This window comes from Ovis canadensis, chromosome 1 (genome assembly GCF_042477335.2).
Source record: "Ovis canadensis isolate MfBH-ARS-UI-01 breed Bighorn chromosome 1, ARS-UI_OviCan_v2, whole genome shotgun sequence".
Taxonomy (NCBI): Eukaryota; Metazoa; Chordata; class Mammalia; order Artiodactyla; family Bovidae; genus Ovis; species Ovis canadensis.
The window spans coordinates 221,609,025-221,632,305 of record NC_091245.1 but is presented as its reverse complement, the minus strand read 5'-3'; the positions used below and the strand labels follow the sequence as shown (position 1 = coordinate 221,632,305).

General features: G+C 39.3%; 1 protein-coding gene across 1 annotated transcript in view; it reads left to right on the top strand.

The window, feature by feature from the left end:
• Positions 1-23,281, top strand: part of LOC138443218 (EGF-like and EMI domain-containing protein 1) — a 605,343-nt gene that overhangs the window by 553,784 nt on the left and 28,278 nt on the right. Inside the window, 1 exon segment of the mRNA XM_069595258.1 lies at positions 20,849-20,977. Within this exon segment, the coding sequence (XP_069451359.1) occupies positions 20,849-20,977 (129 nt within the window).

The following is a 23,281-nucleotide window of genomic DNA, read 5'->3' as shown; positions in this document are numbered from 1 at the left end:
GGAAAAGGAGTACGTCAAGGCTGTATATTGTCACCCTGCTTATTTAACTTATATGCAGAGTACATCATGAGAAACGCTGGGCTGGAAGAAGCACAAGCTGGAATCAAGCTTGTTGGGAGAAATATCAATAACCTCAGATATGCAGATGACACCACCCTTATGGCAGAAATTGAAGAGGAACTAATAAGCCTCTTGATGAAAGTGAAAGAGGAGAGCGAAAAAGTTGGCTTAAAGCTCAACATTCAGAAAACTAAGATCATGGCATCTGGTCCCATCACTTCATGGCAAATAGATGGGGAAACAGTGTAAACAGTGTCAGACTTTATTTTTGGGGGCCTCCAAAATCACAGCAGACAGTGACTGCAACCATGAAATTAAAAGACGCTTACTCCTTGGAAGGAAAGTTATGACCAACCTAGAAAGCATATTAAAGAGCAGAGACATTACTTTGCCACAGAGGTCCATCTAGTCAAGGCTATGGTTTTTCCAGTGGTCATGTATGGATGTAAGAGTTGGACTGTGAAGAACGCTGAGTGCCATAGAATTGATTCTTTTGAACTGTGGTGTTGGAGAAGACTCTTGAGAGTCCCTTGGACTGCAAGGAGATCCAACCAGTTCATTCTAAAGGAGATCAGTCCTGGGTGTTCACTGGAAGGACTGATGCTGAAGCTGAAACTCCAGTACTTTGGCCACCTCAAGCAAACAAAGAGTTGACTCATTGGAAAAGACCCTGGTGCCTGGAGGGATTGGGGGCAGGAGGAGAAGGGGACGACAGAGGATGAGATGGCAGGATGACATCACCTACTCAATGCACATGAGTTTGAGTGAACTCTGGGAGTTGGTGATGGACAGGGAGGCCTGATGTGCTGTGATTCATGGGGTCACAAAGAGTCGGACACGATTTAGCGACTGAACTGAATTGAGCTGTGCTGTTTCTGGGTTCTATAAACTTATCTTGAGTATGCTCTGAAGGGAGTATTAACACACTTGAGTAGGAGCAGAAACACTTGGGTTTTGGGGATTCCAGGGTTCCTTGCCAAGTGTATGGAATCATCTCCTGTACCTGGTCTGCCCCCTTTGTCTAACTTCCATACTGCACATGATCCAGTCTGTGAATTCTAAGCAGATAATACTGAATGTTTCCCTCTTCAAGGAGAATTCTTGCATCTAGTATGATTAGTGCTATCCACCAAAACAGAAGATTGGACCTGGGTGTCCTTTCTAGATTCTATTCTTACCCCATAAGTTTTATGGATCTTGGGGAAAGCAGTCATTGGTGACATAGCCTCTCAAGCTTAATACATAATTATTTCTAGAGAAGCAGAAAATTCTGGAATCTAATCTTATTTATCAGTTTCTGCGGTTGTGAATATACCATAACTAACCACTTGCACACTCATACTAAAGTAGAATGTATCAGATTTCCATCATTGTAGATGTTTTTCTGAACATTTTCATAATAAAAGTTTTCTGAAAAATAAAACTAAATAGAGTTATGGAAATAACAAAAAAACAACATGATCCTCAGAGAGGTGACTTTCCCAGGGTAATATGGGTAAGAACTGATCATTCACAAATCTCCATCCAGGTCTTCTCTCTACATATTACCCTGTGATGTAATGAGGTGAGAACATGGAAATGAGGTTCTGTGAAATGAGGTGAGAACATGGATCTCAAGTCCTTTCTTGAAAAGTGAAAGTGAAAGTCACTCAGTCTTGTCCGACTCTTGTGACACTATGGACTATACAGTTCATGGAATTCTCTAAGCCAGAATACTGGAGTGGGTAGCCTTTTGCTTCTCCAGGGGATCTTGCCAACCGAGGGATCAAACCCAGGTATCCCCCACTGCAGGCAGATTCTTTACCAGCTGAACTGCAAGGAAAGCCCAAGAATACTGGAGTGGGTAGCCTTTTGCTTCTCCAGGGGATCTTGCCAACCCAGGGATCAAACCCAGGTATCCCCCATTGCAGGCAGATTCTTTACCAGCTGAGCTGCAAGGAAAGCCCAAGAATACTGGAGTGGGTAGCCTATCCCTATCTCCAGTGGACCTTCCCCACCCAGGAATTGAACCCCGGGTCTCCTACATTGCAGGCAAATTCTTTACCAACTGAGTTATCAGGGAAGCCCTCCGGTCCTTTCTTAAGGGCCCATAAACCAATAGGGCATGTTCCTACCCCCACCCCACCCCACCATTAGTGTAATAACTCCTGGGAAGAGGTATAAAGTCATGCCTAAGAAAGTGATACTGAGTCACCAGTGCTGACCCAGACTGTGCATACTTTAAACAAATGACTTCACTTTAGTTTCCTTAGTTTCTGCTGTAAAATAAAAATAATAATAGCCATTTCCTTGCAGAGTTGTTCAGGTTATAAAATGAAATAATACAGGGAGAGAGTTTAGAACAGATCTGATGCACTGTAGGTACTCAGAGAATGTCAGCTCTTTAGTCAGGAGCCTTTCTTCAGTTCTCCAATGCACTAATTTGCCATAACCTACTCTCCGGTCATTCTTACCTTCTTTGATTTCTATAAACTGTTCCCCTCTCTCTGCTTGAATTCTTATATTCTGAACATCTGCTGGGGGTAAAAGTCTCCTAACCACAATTTTAACCATACTACTTAATTCACCTTTTAGTACCTGAATAAAACATAAGATTGAAAAAATAGGCCTGCATAAATTAACCCTTGGTTTTCAAAATGGATATATTTCTCCTGGGCCTTCTCAGATGGTGCTGTTCATAAAGAACCACCTGCCAATGCAAGAGATATAAGAGACTTGGTTCTATCCCTGAGTCCAGAAGATCCCCTAGAGAAGGATATGGCAACCCACTCCAGTATTCTTGTCTAGACAATCCCATGGACAGAGGAGCCTGATGGGCTCCAGTCCAGAGGGTTGCAAAGACATGACTTAAGCGACTTAGCACGTACATACAGATGCCTATTTCTCCTGTGGGTATTAATATAATCCATCCACAGTGAATTGAAATTGTAAAGTTCTAAAAATTTTATGTATTGTTTAACTTTAATCTGGAGCACTGACAAGGAGGAAATATTGTTAACAGATATTTGTTAGTACCGTCCGCACGTGTGGAGGATGGCAATCACCAGGTTCCACAAAAAGGCGACAGCCATCACGAAGGCCCCAGTGAGATAGCATGCTGACCGTGGCATAGAAGGTTCCATTGCAAAAAGGAGCACTGTCACTTTGACTAAAACACTCTGAACATTTCCTTAATGATTATGTCATGTATGAGCATACACTCAGAAAACAAGCCTTAAAATGAGCCAGGCGGAGCTTGCTTTCATCACCTATGTGAGCCCCAGGTCTTAGCCTCATTTCCCTTTTCTGTTTCACACGCTTTTTTCCAGTTCTGAGCCACTGAATTATCCACACTCTGAAGCTCTTCCAATGACCTTGCCCTCTCAGCCTGCCCTCTCCAACTAGTGCTTTAATTGCCAAGGTAAACTGAAAAGGCCTGTTATCAAAAAATGTAAGGATGACTGCATGCTGATTCAGATTTGCTTATTTGCTATGAACTTATGCAATCAATGTCTTAAAATTTTCCTGCCTGTTTGCAACTCAAATATAAGTATATTGGGCCATTTTGGAAGAGAGATGTCATATGGCAAAAACAAGCAAACGTATAACAACAAACAATGAGAGAAATACTTAGGAACCAAGAGCATTTCCTCTAATCTCTTACACAATCTGTCATCTGGTCCTATTTATTCCACCTCAGAGAAAGTCTCTTGGAACAACCCCTTTAACTCCATCCTTTTCCAGATCTCCAGTTCAGGTTTTTGTCTCTCTCTAAGATGCCTACAATGGCACCCCCACTCCAGTACTCTTGCCTGGAAAATCCCATGGGCGGAGGAGCCTGGTAGGCTGCAGTCCATGGGGTCACTAAGAGTTGGACATGACTGAGCGACTTCACTTTCACTTTTCACTTTCATGCATTGGAGAAGGAAATGGCAACCCACTCCCGTGTTCTTGCCTGGAGAATCCCAGGAATGGGGGACCCTGGTGGGCTGCCATCTATGGGGTCGCACAGAGTCGGACACGACTGAAGTGACTTAGCAGCAGCAGCAGCAAGGTGCCTACAATGACCCCCACAATGGGCTCCCATCCTCCAATCCAATATGCACACTGTCATCAGTTTGACCATGATGTTTCTATGGCAACTTGCAAGCCCCAGATCAAGGCTTCAGTGTGATATTAAAAATGCCTCACTTTTAAGGACCAGCACAACTCTTCAACATCATCCTTGTTCCTAAACCCTGTCCTGTAACCATGAAGTTATATGTCTATCACTTTCAATAAAAGACTTTATTCATTCATTCTCTTCCTCCTGACAGATGAATTTCTACTCTTCTAGACTCAGTTCTAATGCTGTCTCTCTGAGGATACCTTGATTCCCACCTGATAGGATTAACTATTCATTTCTTTTAGATTCCTTAGCCTTTCTTACATGTCTGTATGTAGCACTTGTTAGAATGTTCTATATCAATTTTTCACATGTCTTCCTGAATCAGTTCTCTTAGATTCTCCAAAACAGATAATAGGCTTATTCAGTTTTATATCATCAGTGCCAAGCACAGGACCTTGTGAATAATGTAAATGTTGAATAAATATTTAATGAGCAAATGAATGTATACACATACCAGCCAGGGGGCCAGTGTTCTGTTTTTGTGTAGGATCAGCCTTGCACACAGTCATGCATATTGGACTAGAGAAGTATCCCTTCCTTCTGTTTTGTTTCCTTCAACAAATATTTATTGAGCAACTTCTGTGTTCTAGGTTATATGAGAGGCATCAGGCATATTAAAAATAATAAAACATTGTCTCTTCCCTGGAGATGCTTTCAATTTTAATATGAAGGAAAAGCAATAAATTAGTAATATGATTTGGGTACCAATTTCTTAACAGTCACCCCCTCTATGTTTATTACTGGACAACGGACATGTCTTCTCTCTGAGCATTGAAGAAATAAGCCAGCATTTGAAATAAGCCTTGAGTTGCACATGGTCACATCCATCTTATGCCCTGACACCTTAGGATGTGCAGAAGGTCTTGGGAGATCCTTCTTGAAGTGTCTCAGTAGCTCAGAGAATGGTATCTGATGCAGAGAATGACAAGGTCATTGATCCAAGGGTCAGGACCCCTGGGTTCTAGTTTTAGCTCTGTTCTTAATTGGCTATGACCTTGGGCGAATGATTCACTCTATTTGGATATCTTGTCTGTAAATTGAGTGTGTTGTTCTATACTCTAGATTAATAGCTCTCAACCAGGAGTTCATCATGGGATTTTAAAAATATATCTCTTCAGTCCATACCAAAGAATCATTAATTAGAATTAAATCTCCCAAGTTAAGGCCAGGTTGTGTATATTTAGCAAAAAAAAAAACAAACAAACTTGAGGGTAATTTGGAGAGGCTCTGACTGAGCTATATCTGCTCTCGATAATATCTTGATATCTGAGGTCTCTGGGCCTCTGTCTGGCAGGTCCCCACCCTGACTGAGACATGGAGACTCTAGGCCACTCCGGTCTTTCTCCCTTAATAGGCTGTGAGAACCAGGAACATTGTTTCAAGAAACAATCAGATCAGTAGCTGACATCATAGGTCTTCCTGAAAGAGAGGAAAGAGATGCAGAACACAGATAAGACAAAAAAAAAAAAATCCCCAGATGCTTGTGGGATGCTAGTAATCACAACTGGCACTGTGGGTCTCCCTGCAGCTTCTCGAACTTTACCACGGACTCAGCCATTCTGATGCCCTCATCCCCATATATTTATCCTCTGACTGAGGCACAAAGATCTGAGTGAGCTAATGCATCAAGCCATGAAAAATGAACAATTAAAACAATGAAGTTGTCAGTTCTTTTACCAGATTGCAAATAAATAACCTGCCTGTCAGCCTGGCTGTTCTGCTGGACCATTAGTTTAATACAAAGACATTCTGAGAAACGGGTGGATGACAGCTGATCTATCACAAGGCCTTTGATAAGGACCTGAGCAAAATATGCTGTCATGAACCACCTAAGGTCAATCCCAAATTGTAAGAAGCAAAGTGTTAGATGAAATTTGCATATACCTCTCTGACCATCATGAAAGCTATACACTTCCTTTTTTTTTTCTTAACCAGTGGGAGGGTAGGTACTTGTTTTGACAGTCTAAAGCATCTTTCTGCTTATGTTTATTTAGCTTGTCAGGAACTCTGTGCTGGTATAGATGGCCTTGGAGTTTGTAACTGTCACAGTGATCTTGGGACTACACAATGTATCTCCTTGCTAGGCTGGACAGGGTCTTCCCATGAGAAATTACTTTGTGCCGTGACAAATACTAAGACAGTCATAAATTTCCAGACAAAAAGTCAGTTCATTGCATTTTCTTCTATGTATGGTTTGAATTCTGTGTGCCATCTCAGAAAACATTTGCCAGCCAGATATATTGCTCATGGAAAATAATTATGAATATATAAGGCAGTAGACAAGACAATTAAATAAAGACAAATTCATCACATTCTCTAGTAGAGATCTCATTCATGTTTAAATTTTAGTGGAAAAAGTAAAGATATGAATGATCTCTCAGGAATCACTTTGAAGAAGATAACCCTTATTTCTTAGAAGCAAAAAGCACTATTAGAAAGTTTACCCATTGTAAAATTAGGTGAGAAGCAGTGTTCATGAGGTTTTCAGGGTTAATCAACTTATCTAATTGACTTTGTTTCAATTTGAATTTAGCAAAATGACTCCTCAGTTTTTAATAAAAATCATTCAAATGGCTGAGAATGCAATAAATCAAAAATGCAATATTCCCCCTTCCAAAATTTTTTGGGTACTTATCTCTATTCAAGTCATATCTCCATGGTAAAAGTGATAGAAATTTTTAAAAGATAGTAACTGTCAATTCAGTCATATTTTGGAGTATATTCACTGATTGATTCAAAGGGTGAAATCTTGCTTTAATTGTGTTGTTCAGTTACTAAGTTGTGTCCGCCTCTTTGCGACCCACGGACTGTAGCACTCCAGGCTTCCCTGTCCTTCACTGTCACCCGGAGTTTGCTCAAACTCACTTCCATTGAGTCAGTAATGCCATCCAACCATCTCACCCTCTGTTGCCCCCTTCTCCTTTTCCCTTCAATCTTTCACAGCATCAGGATCTTTTCCAATGAGTTGGCCCTTTGCAACAGGTGGACAAATTAATGGAACTTCAGCTTTAATATAGAAGAAACAACTTAAATCTAGAGAAACCACCCATAGAGGTTTTGTGGTTCAGAAAGATTTAAACTAGAAAGTGGCATGGATTATGCTACTTGAAACTGGTTTGACCAGTTCTTCCAGGGACCTGGATGTCTAACTAGTAAACAAAGTGAATAAGAAATTGTCAATATAAAACTGTCCAGGCTGATTTTCATACCTACTAAGTTAAAGCACAACTTGGTCTATTATCCAACTTTGTAATCTCTTCAGTGTTATATAAACACTGAATAATATATTAGCACCCTTCTCACTTCCTAAGAAAAATCCCTGAGAGAATGGAAAAAAGCTCAGAGCTCATCCTAAGGCCATCTTAGTTTTGTTCCGATTTTTCCACTTCGTTACCTTACCATTTGTGCAAGTGGTTTAATATCTGCTTATCTTACTATGTGTACAGTAGCACCTGCCTAAAGGAGACCTTACACATATTAATAAAAGTAAACACTGTTCTATAGATAGGAGAACCCCAAAATTATTTTCTTAAAACAGAAAAATAATATTATACATGAAGCACTAAGAACAACAAGCAGTTCATGATGTGGAAAAATCCACTGTGATGTGCATTTAGTCTTTTACTTCTCTCAGTTTTAGTCCTTGAGAAGTCTCTTCTTGAGTCTTATGTAGGTGTATCTGGGCCCTCAAGCTGCTTCCCAGGTTCTTGCTGGGCTCTGACCTCTCAAGAATCCCAAGTCATTCTCAAAGTGACATTCATTACAACATGTCCTTTAGTTCCAGTAAGTAAAAATTTTTAAAAATAACTGATGATAGTTTTTCCATAATTTTATATTATATAGTTCTTTTCTTTAAAAAATTGTATTTTTGTGTTGATTTCTATAACAACTTGTGCATCAAGCTATTATTAGTAACATAACCATTTAATAACATGATCTCTAAGGATAAATCAGAAGCTACTTAAAATACTTGGGAATATAGGGATTGTGATAGGCTGAATGATAGGCTGTCAAAGATATCTCAGTTTCTGCAGTCTGTTAATATGTTATCTTGCATGGCAAATGGGACTTTTCAGAAGTGATTAAGGACTGGAGATGGAGAGATTTTTCTGGATTACCTGATAGACCTAATATAATCAAAAAGGTTCTTGTAAGAGGGAAACAGGACTTCCCTGAGGGTATAGCAGCTAAGATTCTGTGCACCCAAATGCAGGGGGACTGGGTTCGATCCCTGGTCAGGGAACTAGATCCCACATGCTGCAACTAAGGATCTGGCATGCCGCAACTAAGACCCAGCAGAATCAAATAAATACAAATAATTAAGAAAAAAAAAAGAGGGAAACGGAATAAAAAGAAGCAGCTAAGCTGCTGACTTAGAAGATTTGAGAAAGTGGCCATAAACCAAGGAATATAGGTGGGTTCTAGGAACTAGAAGAGGCAAAGAAATAGATCCTATCTTTAAGTATTCAGAAAAAATGCAGCCCTGCCAACATCCTGATTTTAGACTTCTAACCTGCAGAACTGTGAGAGAATGTTTGTTTTTAAAAGCCACTAAATTTGTGACAGTTTGTTACAACAGGCATAGGAAACCAATAGAGAAACATTTATTACAACATCAATTCAGTTCAGTTCAGTCACTCAGTCATGTCTGACTCTTTGCGACCCCATGAACTGCAGCAGGCCAGGCCTCCCTGTCCATCACCAACTCCCGGAGTCTACCGAAACCCATGTCCGTTGAATCGATGATGCCATCCAACCATCTCATCCTCTGTCGTCCCTTTCTTCTTCTGCTCTCAATCTTTCCCAGCATCAGGGTCTTTTCCAATGAGTTAGCTCTTCTCATCAAGTGGCCAAAGTATTTGAGTTTCAGCTTCAACATCAGTCCTTCCAATGAACACCCAGGACTGATCTCCTTTAGGATGGGCTTGTTGGATCTCCTTGCAGTCCAAAAGACTCTCAAGAGTCTTCTCCAACACCACAGTTCAAAGGCATCAATTCTCCTGTGTTCAGCTTTCTTTATAGTCCAACTCTCACATCCATACATGACCACTGGAAAAAGCATAGCCTCGACTAGACGCCTTATCATTGTCTAACATACATACACAGGTACCATTGCCCACACACTATTTGAGAATTATATCAGTACCTCATAGGCTTCCTTTGTGGTTCAGCTGGTAAAGAATCTGCCTGTAATACAGGAGACCTGGGTTCGATCCCTGGGTTGGGAAGATCCCCTGGAAAAAGGAAAGGCTACCCACTGCAGTATTCTGGCCAGATAATTCAATGGACTGTATAGAATGTGGGGTTGCAAAGAGTTAGACACAGCTGAATGGCTTTCACACATCAGTAACTCATACATACTTGGATCTTACCCTTTGGAAATTTTTTCTCCTCCCTGTTCTTTTCCCTCACCTTTCCCTTCCCACTACTATATCCTCTTTCTAGTGTTTCAGATCTGTTAAATGGAAATCTCCTCACAGAGAACATTTAACACAAAACACATCCCATCCTCTCTCTGCCAGTCTAAATTAGGGCCCCTGATGTCATTCTCTCTCATAGCACCCTACCCCTTACAACATTTTAAAATTAGATATTTATTTGAGTGATTATTTTATTGTTTTCCTCTTTCTTTTGTTGCACATTTGAAGGGTACAAGTACCATGTTTGATTTTGCTCACTGTTGTGAACCTAGCACATAGTAAGTATCCAAGAAATATCTCTTGGCTGAATGAGAATGTTCCGGAATTCTGCGAGTTCAGTTCTGTAAGATGGAGTGAAAGCCTGCCTCATAATGCAATCTATCAGGGATCATGAGCTAACAAACTAATACACCACCTTCTCCTTCAGAGGACAAGGAACAGGTTTTGCTTTAAATTTGATTTCCTCAGAAGTCCGAGTCAATGTCATTCAGCCAGATGACAATTGATAGATATTTTTCATGATGCATATATAATCTAAGAAATACTATAGTATTTCTCAAAAATTCCCTTTAATAACATTCAAAGGGCTTTTGCTGCTTTTATTTCCATTTGCACTTTATTGGTTTTCAATATGGGGTTCCCCAGGTGGTGCTAGTGGTAAAGAATCTGCCTGCCAATGCAGGAGATAGAAGAGATGTGAGTTCGATCCCAAATTGTAAATTCCTTCAAAGACACTTAAACATCCATTTAAGAACTGACTTTGAGAACTTCAAGAGATCAATTTTTCCTGCCTAATTATTTATAGTTTCTGCAATTTTGATTCCACTGGAGTTCAAGAATCAAAGCTAAGGATTTGCTTGAACTCTTCTTGGGATGAAGAAGTGATTAACATTTGTGAACATTTTTGTGAAGCTTCAAAATGCAAAACAATTAAGGAGGATGTGGATACATTTTATTTATATGTATTTCAGAGACTTCATGCCACGTGATTTCAATGCTTTTAGAAAAATATCAATCTTTATTTCTTTTTAATTTTTTAATTGGAAGAAAATTGCTTTACAATATTGTGTTGGTTTCTGCCATACAACAATACAAACCAATCATAATTATACTGGTTATGAGAACCAGTATCACCTCCTGATGATATATATCACCTCCTTCTTGAAGCTCCCTCCCCTCTCTTCATCCCACTCCTCTAGGTCATTATCACAGAGCATCAGGCTGGGCTCCCTGCATTACACAGAAACTTCTTACCAGCTATTTGTTTAACCTGTGGTAGTGTATATATGTAGGTGCTACTTTCTTCATTCATCCCACTCTCTCCTTCTCTAACTGTGTCCACAAGTCTGTTTTCTATATCTGCATCTCCATTCCATCCCTGAAAATAGGTTCATCAATACCATATATATGCATTAATATAGAACATTTGTTTAGAAAAACATTGGTCTTTAAATATTAGATACTTTCCCCATATCATTCTGAATGTGTCATGGGTTTTGCCCATGTATAGCATCTCTGTTAAATAGTTGATCCTGATTTTAAGTATAAGGGTTTCAATGGAAAGGAAACAGATTTTACTGAAATACAGTGAGATTTCCCTATGTTACTGTGTCTACTCAGTTATTCCTCCTAACAATCTGTGAGATAGCTCTCATTGATCCCACTGTACGGAAGAGGAAATTGAGGATCTTATTGACTATGCCAAAGCTTCGACTGTGTGGATCACAACAAACTTTGGGAAATTCTTCAAGAGATGGGAATACCAGACCATTTTACCTGCCTCCTGAGAAATCTGTATGCAGGTCAAGAAGCAACAGTTAGGACTGGACATGGAACAACATACTAGTTCCAAATCGGGAACGGAGAATGTCAAGGCTGCATATTATCACCCTGCTTATTTAACTTCTATGCAGAGTACATCATGAGAAACGCTGGGCTGGATGAAGCACAAGCTGGAATCAAGATTGCCAGGAGAAATATAAATAACCTCAGATACAGAGATGACACCACCTTTATGGAAGAAAGCAAAGAAAAACTAAAGAGTCTCTTGATGAAAGTGAAAGAGGAGAGTGAAAATGTTGGCTTAAAATTCAGCATTCAAAAAAATGAAGATCATGGCATCTGGTCCCATCACTCCATGGCAAATAGATGAGGAAACAATGGAAACAGTGAGAGATTTTGTTTTGGGGGGCTCTGCAATCACTGCAGATAGTGACTGTAGTCATGAAATTAAAAGACACTTGCTCCTTGGAAGAAAAGCTATGACCAACCTAGACAGCATATTAAAAAGCAGAGGCGTTACTTTGCCAATAGAGGTCCATCTAGTCAAAGCTATAGTTTTTCCAGTAGTCATTTATGGATGTGAAAGTGGGACTACAAAGAAAGCTGAGCACCGAAGAACTGATGCTTTTGAACTGTGGTGTTGGAGAAGACTCTTGAGAGTCCCTTGGACTGCAAGGAGATAAATCAGTCCTGAATATTCATTGGAAGGACTGATGCTGAAACTGAAACTCCAATAGCTTGGCCACCTGATGCAAAGAGCTGACTCATTGGAAAAGACACTGATGCTGAGAAAAATGGAAGGCAGGAGGAGAAGGGGACAACAAAGGATTAGATGTTTGGATGACATCACTGACTCAATGGACATGAATCTGAGTAAGTTCCAGGCATTGGTGATGGACAGGGAAGCCTGGTGTGCTGCATTCCATGGGGTCACAGAGTCAGACACAACTGAGCAATTGAACTGAAGTGAACTGTGGTCTTAAGCAATTGTTTAAAGCCAGAGATAATGTCCATAGTGGTGCTGAACCTCCCTGGCCCAAAGTTCATGCCATTTCCTCTAGAGCACACAACCTTCAGTGGATCTTGCCGACCAGCACGGTAATCATGTGGCCCCTCTCTATCAAAGCAAATCATACAGAATGTTGCTTCCCTCAAAGCCCCGTACGTCAAGACGGGAAATGGCTAAATAGATGGGGAGACTGGAGCTTAGCACACCAACACTTCTGTGTTCAGCATGGCCACTTTGACTCCTTAATGTTGTTATTCTCCTAAGAGCACAGAATTTTGTGGCTGTATTTGCTGTGACCCTGTCAAGCTTTATGCTCAGTAATGCCATGGCAAAAACGGATCTTCCCAGTGATGCGAAGACTTTGTAGAACTGCAGCTCATGGCTTCTGAATTTATCAGAAGGCTTTAAAGACACACATTTGATTTTTCTGATTGTGAGCCTTTCATTAGGGAGTACCTTTCATCGCGTCACAGTGAAATGGGGCTGATTCTCTTATGTATTTACTGACAACGATGTGAAGGAAGTAAGAATATCACAAACATCCACTTCCAGTCACCTCTGAAATGCCATGGCCAGTTCTTCTTGCTTTACCACTCATTAACAAGTAAACTTAATCAACTTCTCAAACCAGATGTGCTCTTTGGCATAACTAGCAAGTTCAGGATAAGTGCTTTACTGATATATATGTGAATATTTAGTGATTCTTAGAGAAAAAGGATTTTAGATCAAGAGCAGACTGTATAAACAGTTGTTCACATGCTGAGTCAGATTCCACCTAATTCTCTTACTTGTACATGTCCCAGTCAAGAAGAAAGGAAAAAAATTCTCTTTTTTTAAAATTAATCACCCATATTTCATTAGTCTTTGTTTTTAATACTAAGCAAGCAACCAAGGGCCTTTAAAGTTAGCTAGAATATCTAGTTTGTCTACCATTGCTATCATTTCTACTTAAAAAGAAAACTGGAAGATGAAATGATTTAAGGACTGTGGATGCTGAGAAAACAAATAACCCCACAGGCACACAGAGCAGCCAGTGAAACAGAGGGATACCATGAACAAGGCAGCTAATAACTTCTCCAGTGTAAGGGTTTTCTAAAAGGTTTGTTCTTTCATGATGCTACACCCCCGGGGTGATAAAAGGTTGATCCAGAAATTGTTATGCAACTTTAGGTGCAGCAACCTAAATTATCTGATCTTTTTTTTCACTGAATTTGTTTGAATTGTCATGAGATACAGCCATGAAATTCAAAATGTCTGCTTGACTCAAACTTGTAAGCTGAGAAACTGAGAAATATCTAGAAAGCTTTCTCTTTTCCTAACAAAATGGTATGATATTATTTAGAAGTTGGGAAGGAAACCTTTTACTGCTTGGACTGTTAAAAAAAAAAAAACAACAATTCAAAACCAGCAGAGTAGCTGACAAGTGACACAAATACAGTACATTCTAATGCACAGAGAGAAACAACCTTGAGAATTTAAACCGGCTGCACCAAAAAAGAAAAAAATTCTTTATCCAGATATGTGGTCCCTCATGAATTATACTATTATTTTCGTTGATTTTACCTGACATCACCCTATGAGTTTCTTTAGTGACAAGAAAATTGCAGCCGGCCCTTGACAGTCGGTCACAAATTGACTGAACAAAACAAAATCAAACACTGAAGTAATCCCCAAGTAAATTTAATGAAACCTAAATCCCAATGGGTAGAACACTTCTGTAGGCAATGGTCTTATTTAATAAATTTTTCCCTGCTTTCACTTTTCGAGCTATATATACACAGACAAATTTAATTCATTGGGTTTACATTTCCTCTTTCCCTTAGTTTGTCCACCAGGCACATACGGGAAGGACTGTAAACAGGTATGTCAGTGTTCAGCTGAGAATGAGGAGTGTCACCCAGTCACAGGGAGATGTACCTGTCTGCCTGGCTACCATGGAAACTGCTGTCATCTCTATAACTGTGTTCTGTGCTTTAGTTGTAATTTATTGAAGAGACACTGTTGGAGTGGGTCATCACTCGGAATGCTAAAGGGCAAATGTTAATTCAAGGTTCTAATTCATTGTAAATCCTATGGGAGTTTTCATTAGAATGGTTGAAAACATACTTTCCTGTGTAACTCATTCTCCCATTTGCCTTTCCTATTCAAAATATCCCCCAAAAAAGATAAGAATTAAAGAGAAAGAAAGAAGAAAATATGAACCAATTATTATAAATCGATATATAGCAAATGGCAACATATTCAGAGTGATTCATAAAGTAAGTTAGTTCCACAATCTGCTTTTAGGAACAATCAAGTTAAATAAATTGTTATTCTGGAATGAAAACAGTGACTTGCTTAAATGACAAAATGCCAGTTGGCTCATTGTTGTATAATAAAAAAGAATAGTCCCTTGACCAAACACCTTATATTCATTTGTTAGGACATTTTAACATAGAAATGGTTATAGGAGAACACATGATAAAAACTCCCAAGCAACATGTTAAAATGTTCAGTCAGCTACTTAATTTTTAAGTTCGTAATTATTTATAATGTACTTTTTATAGGTTTAAGGATAAAATGATTTGGCTTTAGTTTCATTTTCCCCCCAACTTGGCCCTTGCTACTCTCTTTTCTCCCCAGTCGTTCCTATAACAGGTTTTTTTCCCCCCCTACTTTCCTTTCCTAATTCTGCAAGTATATGGATGAGTTTTGGATCTCTCCCAAAAAACACCAGCCATGAAACATAGACTCATGGTCAAACTAGTGGCTCCCATTTTCCACAAGCCATAGAATATATATTTTGAGTATCAATTCTCACATTTGTCCTAATTTTAAACTTTACCAACTAAAAACACAGTTAAGCATGTACAAAAATGGTTTCATACACCCAAAGAACCCGTAACCATTGCATTATTCAAACTTACAATGAAGAACTAAAGCATTAAATTAATAAAATTTAAATTATTTTTTCGGTCATGGCAAATCTCAAGCAATGGAAGAATGGAGTGATTTTCTCACATTTGATGCTGTCACATTTCTCAGGAAGGATTTCTTCTTGATATCAAGGATATTTCATCTGAATAAATCAAAATTAAGTTACATAAAGCTGGTCGTACTTCCATTTCAGAAAGCCAACTACCTTGGGCTGAAGGAGGAGAGGTTTGCCTTGAAAAAGCCAGGCTGAGGCCGGGAGCTGCTCCCTGACTAGTCCGATGGGCTCAGTTCCAGGCAACACGTGGTTGGAAGTTGCTGCAAAGGTTCCTTGGCAACATGCACTGTAATTACAGGACGACAAAAGAGGGGTTCAAGAAAATATCCTTAAAAGGTGTAGCTGGCCCAAAAGCAAACATTCCAGCAGCCAAAAACAACTGGGCTTTCATCTTCCCAGGTTTGGAGTGAAGAATCAACATTTTCTCTCAGTAGAGGTCAGAGGAAGCAGACAAACTTAGAGTAGGAATCTCACCACTTTTCCTTAATTTATACTGGGTGGTTTAGTCCAGTCTATGGATAGCAAGCAGGGAGGAAAACAAACTTGATAGATGTAAACTCATCTTGCTATGTATTTTATGAGCAACATGAAATTGTTAAGTGATTACAAATCCTAGAAATCTTTCATTTCTCCAACCTGCAGTATGATTTATTAAAAGTCTCTCTGAGAGAACTGAAGGCATTGGAATCCTCTAGAACTATAGACCACTCTGTTAACAGTATCTATAAGAAGACCCATAACACTTGGTTTAAGATGCTTTGAGAAACATGGGCCACAGGATAGCTCACCTGTGCCAAGAGGAAGATGTCAAGACATGAGTGGAAGCTTGGCTTGAATGGTCTTGCTCATAGCAATGATTGTTCAGACAGACCAAATCTTAGTGTCTGTTTTTAAGAATAAAGTAAAACTGTGTAACAATGGCTGGTGCATATGTGAATAAACTGGTCAAATACTACTAGGAAAACAGACTGAAAAACAGATTCATGCTTTTCATTTGCTTTGGAGCTAAGTGTCTCAAGATACAGTAACAACCTTGCTTGTTCTAATTTCCTAATTAAACTTCCCAAATGTCACTCACTTCGTCATGGTATACAGAAACCTTTAATATTTAAACAAATCAGAATGGTGAATTCATTTCCAAGCTTCTTCTTAATCTCCTTCATGTAGAGGGGGTGGTTCAAGGATAGGGGAAAATATTAATAATCATCTTCTAAGAGTACGTCAACGCTGTGTTATTGTCACCCTGCTTATTTAACTTCTATTCAGAGTACATCAAGAGAAATGCTGGACCGGAAGAAACACAAGCTGGAATCAAGATTGCCGGGAGAAATATCAATAACCTCAGATATGCAGATGACACCACCCTTAAGGCAGAGAGTGAAGAGGAACTAAAAGCCTCTTGATGAAAGTGAAAGTGGAGAGTGAAAAAGTTGGCCTAACGCTCAACATTCAGAAAACAAAGATCATGGCATCCGGTCCCATCACTTCATGGAAAATAGATGGGGAAACAGTGGAAACAGTGTCAGATTTTATTTTGGGGGGCTCCAAAATCACTGCAGATGGTGACTGCAACCATAAAATTAAAAGACGCTTACTCCTTGGAAGAAAAGTTATGACCAACCTAGATAGCATATTCAAAAGCAGAGACATTACTTTGCTGACTAAGGTCCGTCTAGTCAAGGCTATGGTTTTTCCAGTGGTCATGTATGGATGTGAGAGTTGGACTGTGAAGAAGGCTGAGTGCCGAAGAATTGATGCTTTTGAACTGTGATGTTGGAGAAGACTCTTGAGAGTCCCTTGGACTGCAAGGAGATCTAACCAGTACATTCTGAAGGAGATCTGCCCTGGGATTTCTTTGGAAGGAATGATGCTAAAGCTGAAACTCCAGTACTTTGGCCACCTCATGTAAAGAGTTGACTCATTGGAAAAGACTCTGATGCTGGGAGGGATTGGGGGCAGGAGGAGAAGGGGACGACAGAGGATGAGATGGCTGGACGGCATCACTGATTCGATGGATGTGAGCCTGAGTGAACTCTGGGAGTTGGTGATGGACAGGGAGGCCTGGCGTGCTGCGATTCATGGGGTCGCAAAGAGTCGGACACGACTGAGTGACTGAACTGAACTGAATGAAAAATAATGGCTTCCCAGGTGGCACAGTGGTAAAGAAATCTTCTGCCAGGGCAGGACATGCAGAAGATGTGGGTTTGATCCCTGGGTTGGAAAGATCCCCTGGAAGAAGAAATAGCGATCCACTACAGTGTTCTTGCCTGCAGAATCCCATGGACAAAGGAGCCTGGTGGACTACAGTCCATGGGGTCTCAGAGAGTTGGACACGACTGAGCACACATGCACACACACACACACACACACACACAAAATAGAAAATAACCAAATATCCCTTGTTCAAGAAGCAAAATTTCCTGGGAAAAATAATTGTAAAGAATAGAACAGAGGTCAAGAAATGATCAAAGTGGAATTTTAGGAAATGAGAGAGGGGAGACCGAACACCCCAACAAGCCAAATGAAATCATTATCTCCCAGGCGTACGTTTCCTTGTTAAATTTAGTGAACATCTGAGCAAGAGATGTATGCATGATTCTAGAAGTTAGAATTTCACATAGTCACAGAATTATATGAGAAAGTAGAGCTGTCAGTAAAATAACTTATTCTTAGGAAAAAAAAGTTATGGGTACTTTTGTAAACACATATCATACTCAATATAAATTTAATGAGTTGCAGGATTAAGAGGTTAGTGCATATACTGTCTTTCAACAGATGTTATGCTCATTAGAAGGTTAATTTCATCATATTCAGTGTTCCGATTTTAAAAGGATAATTAAGTTGAAGGCTTATTTTCTTTCTGTATACCAAGAAGAAACAGCAAGAGATGATATTTTCACGTGCAAAACCACCATTCAGACAGTTTGAAATGAGTATATGTCAGAGAGAAATTATGTTTTCCAAGTCACTTCAATTCAAATGAAAGTGATCTTAAAATATAGATCTTTACATATATCAGTTATATAAATTCATCAGATAACAGCATCTAACTCTTCTTTCCTTTTAACTGATGCTCATTCTTTTATACCCATTATTATATTTACAGTTCAACATTTTCTTAATTAATGAATATGTAAATTTCACTTTATGGGGTGTTTTTTTTCCCTACTTGAACAAAAACCCATGTCACTTTTCACTTCCTACTCACAGGATTGCAGAATTTTTTATATTCGTCAATTCTTAATTTAACCTCCTTTTTAGAAGCAACATGCCAGCAGTACACACCACACTTCATTGTTTCCAACTATACCAATTTCTTTCTTTGTGTTTTTTCTCCACTATCAAGCAACCAAACATTTGTTTTAAGCATCATATAATAATGATAAAAGCTATTAAAAATTACATTCCGAAAGACTGACCCAGATAGACATGAGAACATTTTATATTTTGGTGAATAAGAGGAGATAGAGACTCTTTAAACCACTAGTTCTGTTTTTAGATACACTCTATTGAATTTTAGTAAGGGAGAAAAGTAACTTCTTAGGAGGACTAAAGAATGCTGTATACCAAAGAAGTATCCGTTAACTATGAGAACTGGGTTGGAAGGAAGAAACAATAGGAGAGAATGTGAAGTGCATTTGTCATTTTTCATAGAAGGAAAAAAGTAATACAACAGCTGCAACAGAGAAGTAACCTTTGATAAGAATGGTCTTAGCTGCTTTCTGTTCATTCTCCTTCTTGAAGGATTTTATTAATATTTTAAACCTGAAAGAGAAGGGGAGAAGGGAACTGAAAGAGGGAAGGGGAAGCCATTTGACTCTGAGGCTCAAGATGAGACAGTGGATTCTAGGATAGGATATAGATAGGGATTATAAACAATCTGAGTTTCAATAAAAACCATTTTTTGGTGTCTAAAACCTGCTACATGTGCAACACTCAAAAATGTTCTTTACCATCAATTCTTACATAGAAATACAGGACAAAGTGGAAGGAAGCCAGTGTCATTCAGTCTCAGTTTAGTCATTTTTAGAACTGTGCTTCCAAGTGAAAACGTTGTGCAAGAGGAAGGACCTCAGGCAAAAATGAAACCATTGCACTCAGGTTAAGGAAATAGGGAAAGGGTTTTGCCATAGGCCCACCAATGATCTTGCCACTGTGAAAGAAAATAATGGCTACCATTAACTTGGGAGCTATCTGAGATTGGTGATATGCGAGGCACCCTACTTGTTCACACAACAAGCCTGTGATTCTGTTATCATCCTCTTTGGGAGCAAAGAACTAGGAGCTCAAAGGAAGGACTTCTCAATAACATTGGCAAGTGGAAGATACAGGGTTCAAATCTCAGTCATTTCAAAACGTTCTACATCTTTTTATTTTAGAAATATGACAGGAAAAAGGAAACTTGTCTTTACCAGGTAACATAATTTTGTGTAATAACATTTTTTAAGTAACTATACTCTACTTCCTCATCTTCAAATAATTGTTGAGCCAGATGGACCTGAGGTATCTTGAAACTGAAACTTCTGTGATTTTAAGACTTTAAAGTACCAGACGTTTCATAGAGCAGGACAGCAACATATTTGGAAGTGCTTCAAAGTCAGTTAAGTGCTTGAATCCCTGCTACATTTTCTCTTCTAGTTACTTATCCTATTTCTACTTAAACTCTTGCAGAGATGGGACTCACTGCCTCATGGTGAAAGCTTATTCCAATTCTGGACAGCTCTTTCAAATAAGCTTACCTTATTAAGATAATATCTCCCTTCTTCCTTTTCCATAAGACTTCCTTTTCATGTGTGAAGACAGTTTTATCTTCTTAGGTCTATTTTCTCTAGCTAAATACCCCCAATCTTTCAATCATTGCAAAGATAATATGATTTTCAGGTCACTCTTTGCCCTGTTCAGTCTCCTTTTGCCTTGAAGTCTGGCCATATATCTACCTCTTACACAAGTATCATCAAGGTCAGCCAAGATCCTTGGAAATGAAAACTGAGACACTAATAGAAAATTAAGATGCTTCCTCCATGCTTGTTGCCATTTTGAATTCTTATGGGTATTAAACCCAGATCATTCCAGATCAGACAAACTATACTTAGACATTAACTGAAAGAATGACTTTTTCTAGGCAGGAATAAAACCAACTTCTTTGGTGAATTGTCTTTTTTTCTGAGCATACTCTAAAAGTGGGTAGATTTTCAAGGAAGTTCAAGGTTAAGTTTCTTATATCTTATTAATGAACAGCCTCAGGAACTCTATATCCCCATCTGTATTTCTAAGGCATCTATACATATCCATTTGTATCCTCAGATAAGTCCATCCCTTGAATCAGTATCTTGAAGGTGATAAGAATACCAAAGAACAGTAATCGGAATGTTGAATTAACCACATGATTATGGGCATGAAGTTAAGCACTGATAGCTTCAAGTTACAATACCACATATGGTTTTGTTCTCTTTCATCAGGATGCCCAAAAGGCACTTATGGCCCTTATTGCCAAAGAAAGTGTAAGTGCCTGAATGGTGGCAGCTGTGACACCATGATTGGAACCTGTGACTGCCTTCCTGACTTCATCGGGGCTGACTGCAGTCAAAGTAAGTTGCTCTATCTACTATGAATTTGATATGCTAAAGCAGAGTTTTAAAGAACTGCACTTAGAGAGTACATGTTTTTGCATTTATTTTACATAATGATTCATTGCAGCAACAGGAGTAAATTCTAGGTTGAGGAGTACTTTGGCAGGAATTTGACTGAGAGCTGAAGTCAGTGAAGGCAGCCAGGAAGCCCTCTGGTCACAACCTCTCTTGCCCCAGCAATGCTGGACTCAAGTCAGGATAAGAAAATGTGTTTGGCAAGATCAGAGCAGACTGGAGATTCCTATGTACACCATGTCAAATTCATTGTCCAAATTTCCACAAGTTCATTTATCCTCAGCAATTTTCCAGCTCAAAATTAAGTAGTTTCCCCTTACCTAAAAGTAACCATTTCCTGAAAATCCAAAGACCTTAAATAACTACCTATCATACAAACTCTGGGAGATGGTGAAGGACAGGGAAGCCTGGCATGCTGCGGTCTGTAAGGCTGCAAAGAATCAGATGTGACTGAGCAACTGAACAGCAACATCATATAAGTAACTACTGACATAAAATTTAAGGGACCAGATATAAATTAAAGATGCCATACAAATGCACTGGCTTAGACATTGTGGGAATGTCTGTAGCAAACACATTTTGCTTTGATCAAATCCATCAGTTTCCAACTATTCAGACAGTTCACAAGATGATGATGGTCTTTAGGAAGGATGGAGGAGGCAATGAGTTGGAGAGGGCATGGTGGGGAGGTGATCCTGGCAATGTTGTATTCTTTAACCCGGTGCTGTTGATGAGGGTATTTGCTTGGTGATCCTTTATTGATCTGTTCACTATTATTATATATTTTGTGCACTATTCTGTATTTTCCCTGGTGGATGTCCCAAGTGGCTCAGTGGTAAAGAATCTGCCTGCAGTGCAGGAGACCTAGGTTTGATCCCTGTGTCAGGAAGATCCCCTGGAGGAGGGAATGGCAACCCAATCCAGTATTCTTGCCAGGAGAATCCCATGGACAGAAAAGCCTGGTAGCCTATGGGCTACAGTCCATAGGGTCACAGAGAGTCAGACATGACTAGAAACTTCACTTCACAGGCATTCTTTATCTTGTACTTTAGAAAAGAGTAAAGATTTTTTTTTCAACTTTTCATTTTATATTGGAGTATAGCCTATTAATAGTGTTGTGATAATTTCAAGTGGACAGCAAAGGGATTCAGCCATACATATACAGGCATCCATTTTCCCCCAAACTCCCTCCCATCCAGGCTGCCACATAAAAGTAAAGATCTTAAAGACTGAAGGACTGTGATTGTGAACTTGAGATTCTTTTATCTGGAAAAATGATAATGAAGTTTGTGATCAGGCAGAGTTATGGTTATGTGGTAAAGATATCCAGAATTCTTATCTTCTTCAGGCAGGTAGTTGCTCTGTTTTCTTCTTATGAGGGTAATAATCTTAATTACTCTGCTTCAGTATCCTGCTGTTCCGAGAATAAAAGATGAATAAGGCAAAGTCCTGGCTCCAAGTGGCAGAAAATTGAAACCTAATGGATACTGCCTCCGAGGCCTCAATGGCCAAGTTATCTTTGAGTGAAAGCCAGCCCATAAACATCTCCCAATGAAGGTTCTAACTGGCTCTTTTGTGTTTGTTCTTCAAAGAAAATCATTGGAGAAATTTCCTTGGGCCAGAGAATCTTCAAAAATCATGGTTTCCTTGAATGTCCGGAGTTTTGTCTGCAGAAAGCCATGATCTTGTACTTGAGCAATTTTCCTTCTCGGCTTTGACAGCTATGGAGATCAGAGCCAAGTTTTCTGTCACCTCTTACAAGTTCAAAGAATTATATTTGTTTATGTATACACATTTCCCTGGTGGCTAAGATGGTAAAGAACACCTGCAATGTGAGAGACCTGGGTTCAGTCCCTGGGTTGGGAAGATCCCCTGGAGGAGGGCATGGCAACCTACTGCAGTTTGCTTGCCTGTAGAATCCCCATGGACAGAGGAGCCTGCCGGGATACAGTCCATGGGGTCGCAAAGAGTAGGTCCTGACTGAGCAACTAAGCACACAATGTATACACTGTTACAGTATTTTCCCTTTGATTGAACCTCACAGATGTTTATTTTAATCTTTGTTTTATCTCTGTTTTGGTAAGCATCTCAATTAACTGGTAGCATGTGACTGCAGCAAAACAAACAAGCAAGAAAATTAATAAATGTGTTAATTTATGAATAAATTAATTTTTGATTTTGTTAATTAATGCAATTAATTTACTAGATATAATCTATTGGCAGTAATTTAGCATATTTGTTTGTTTT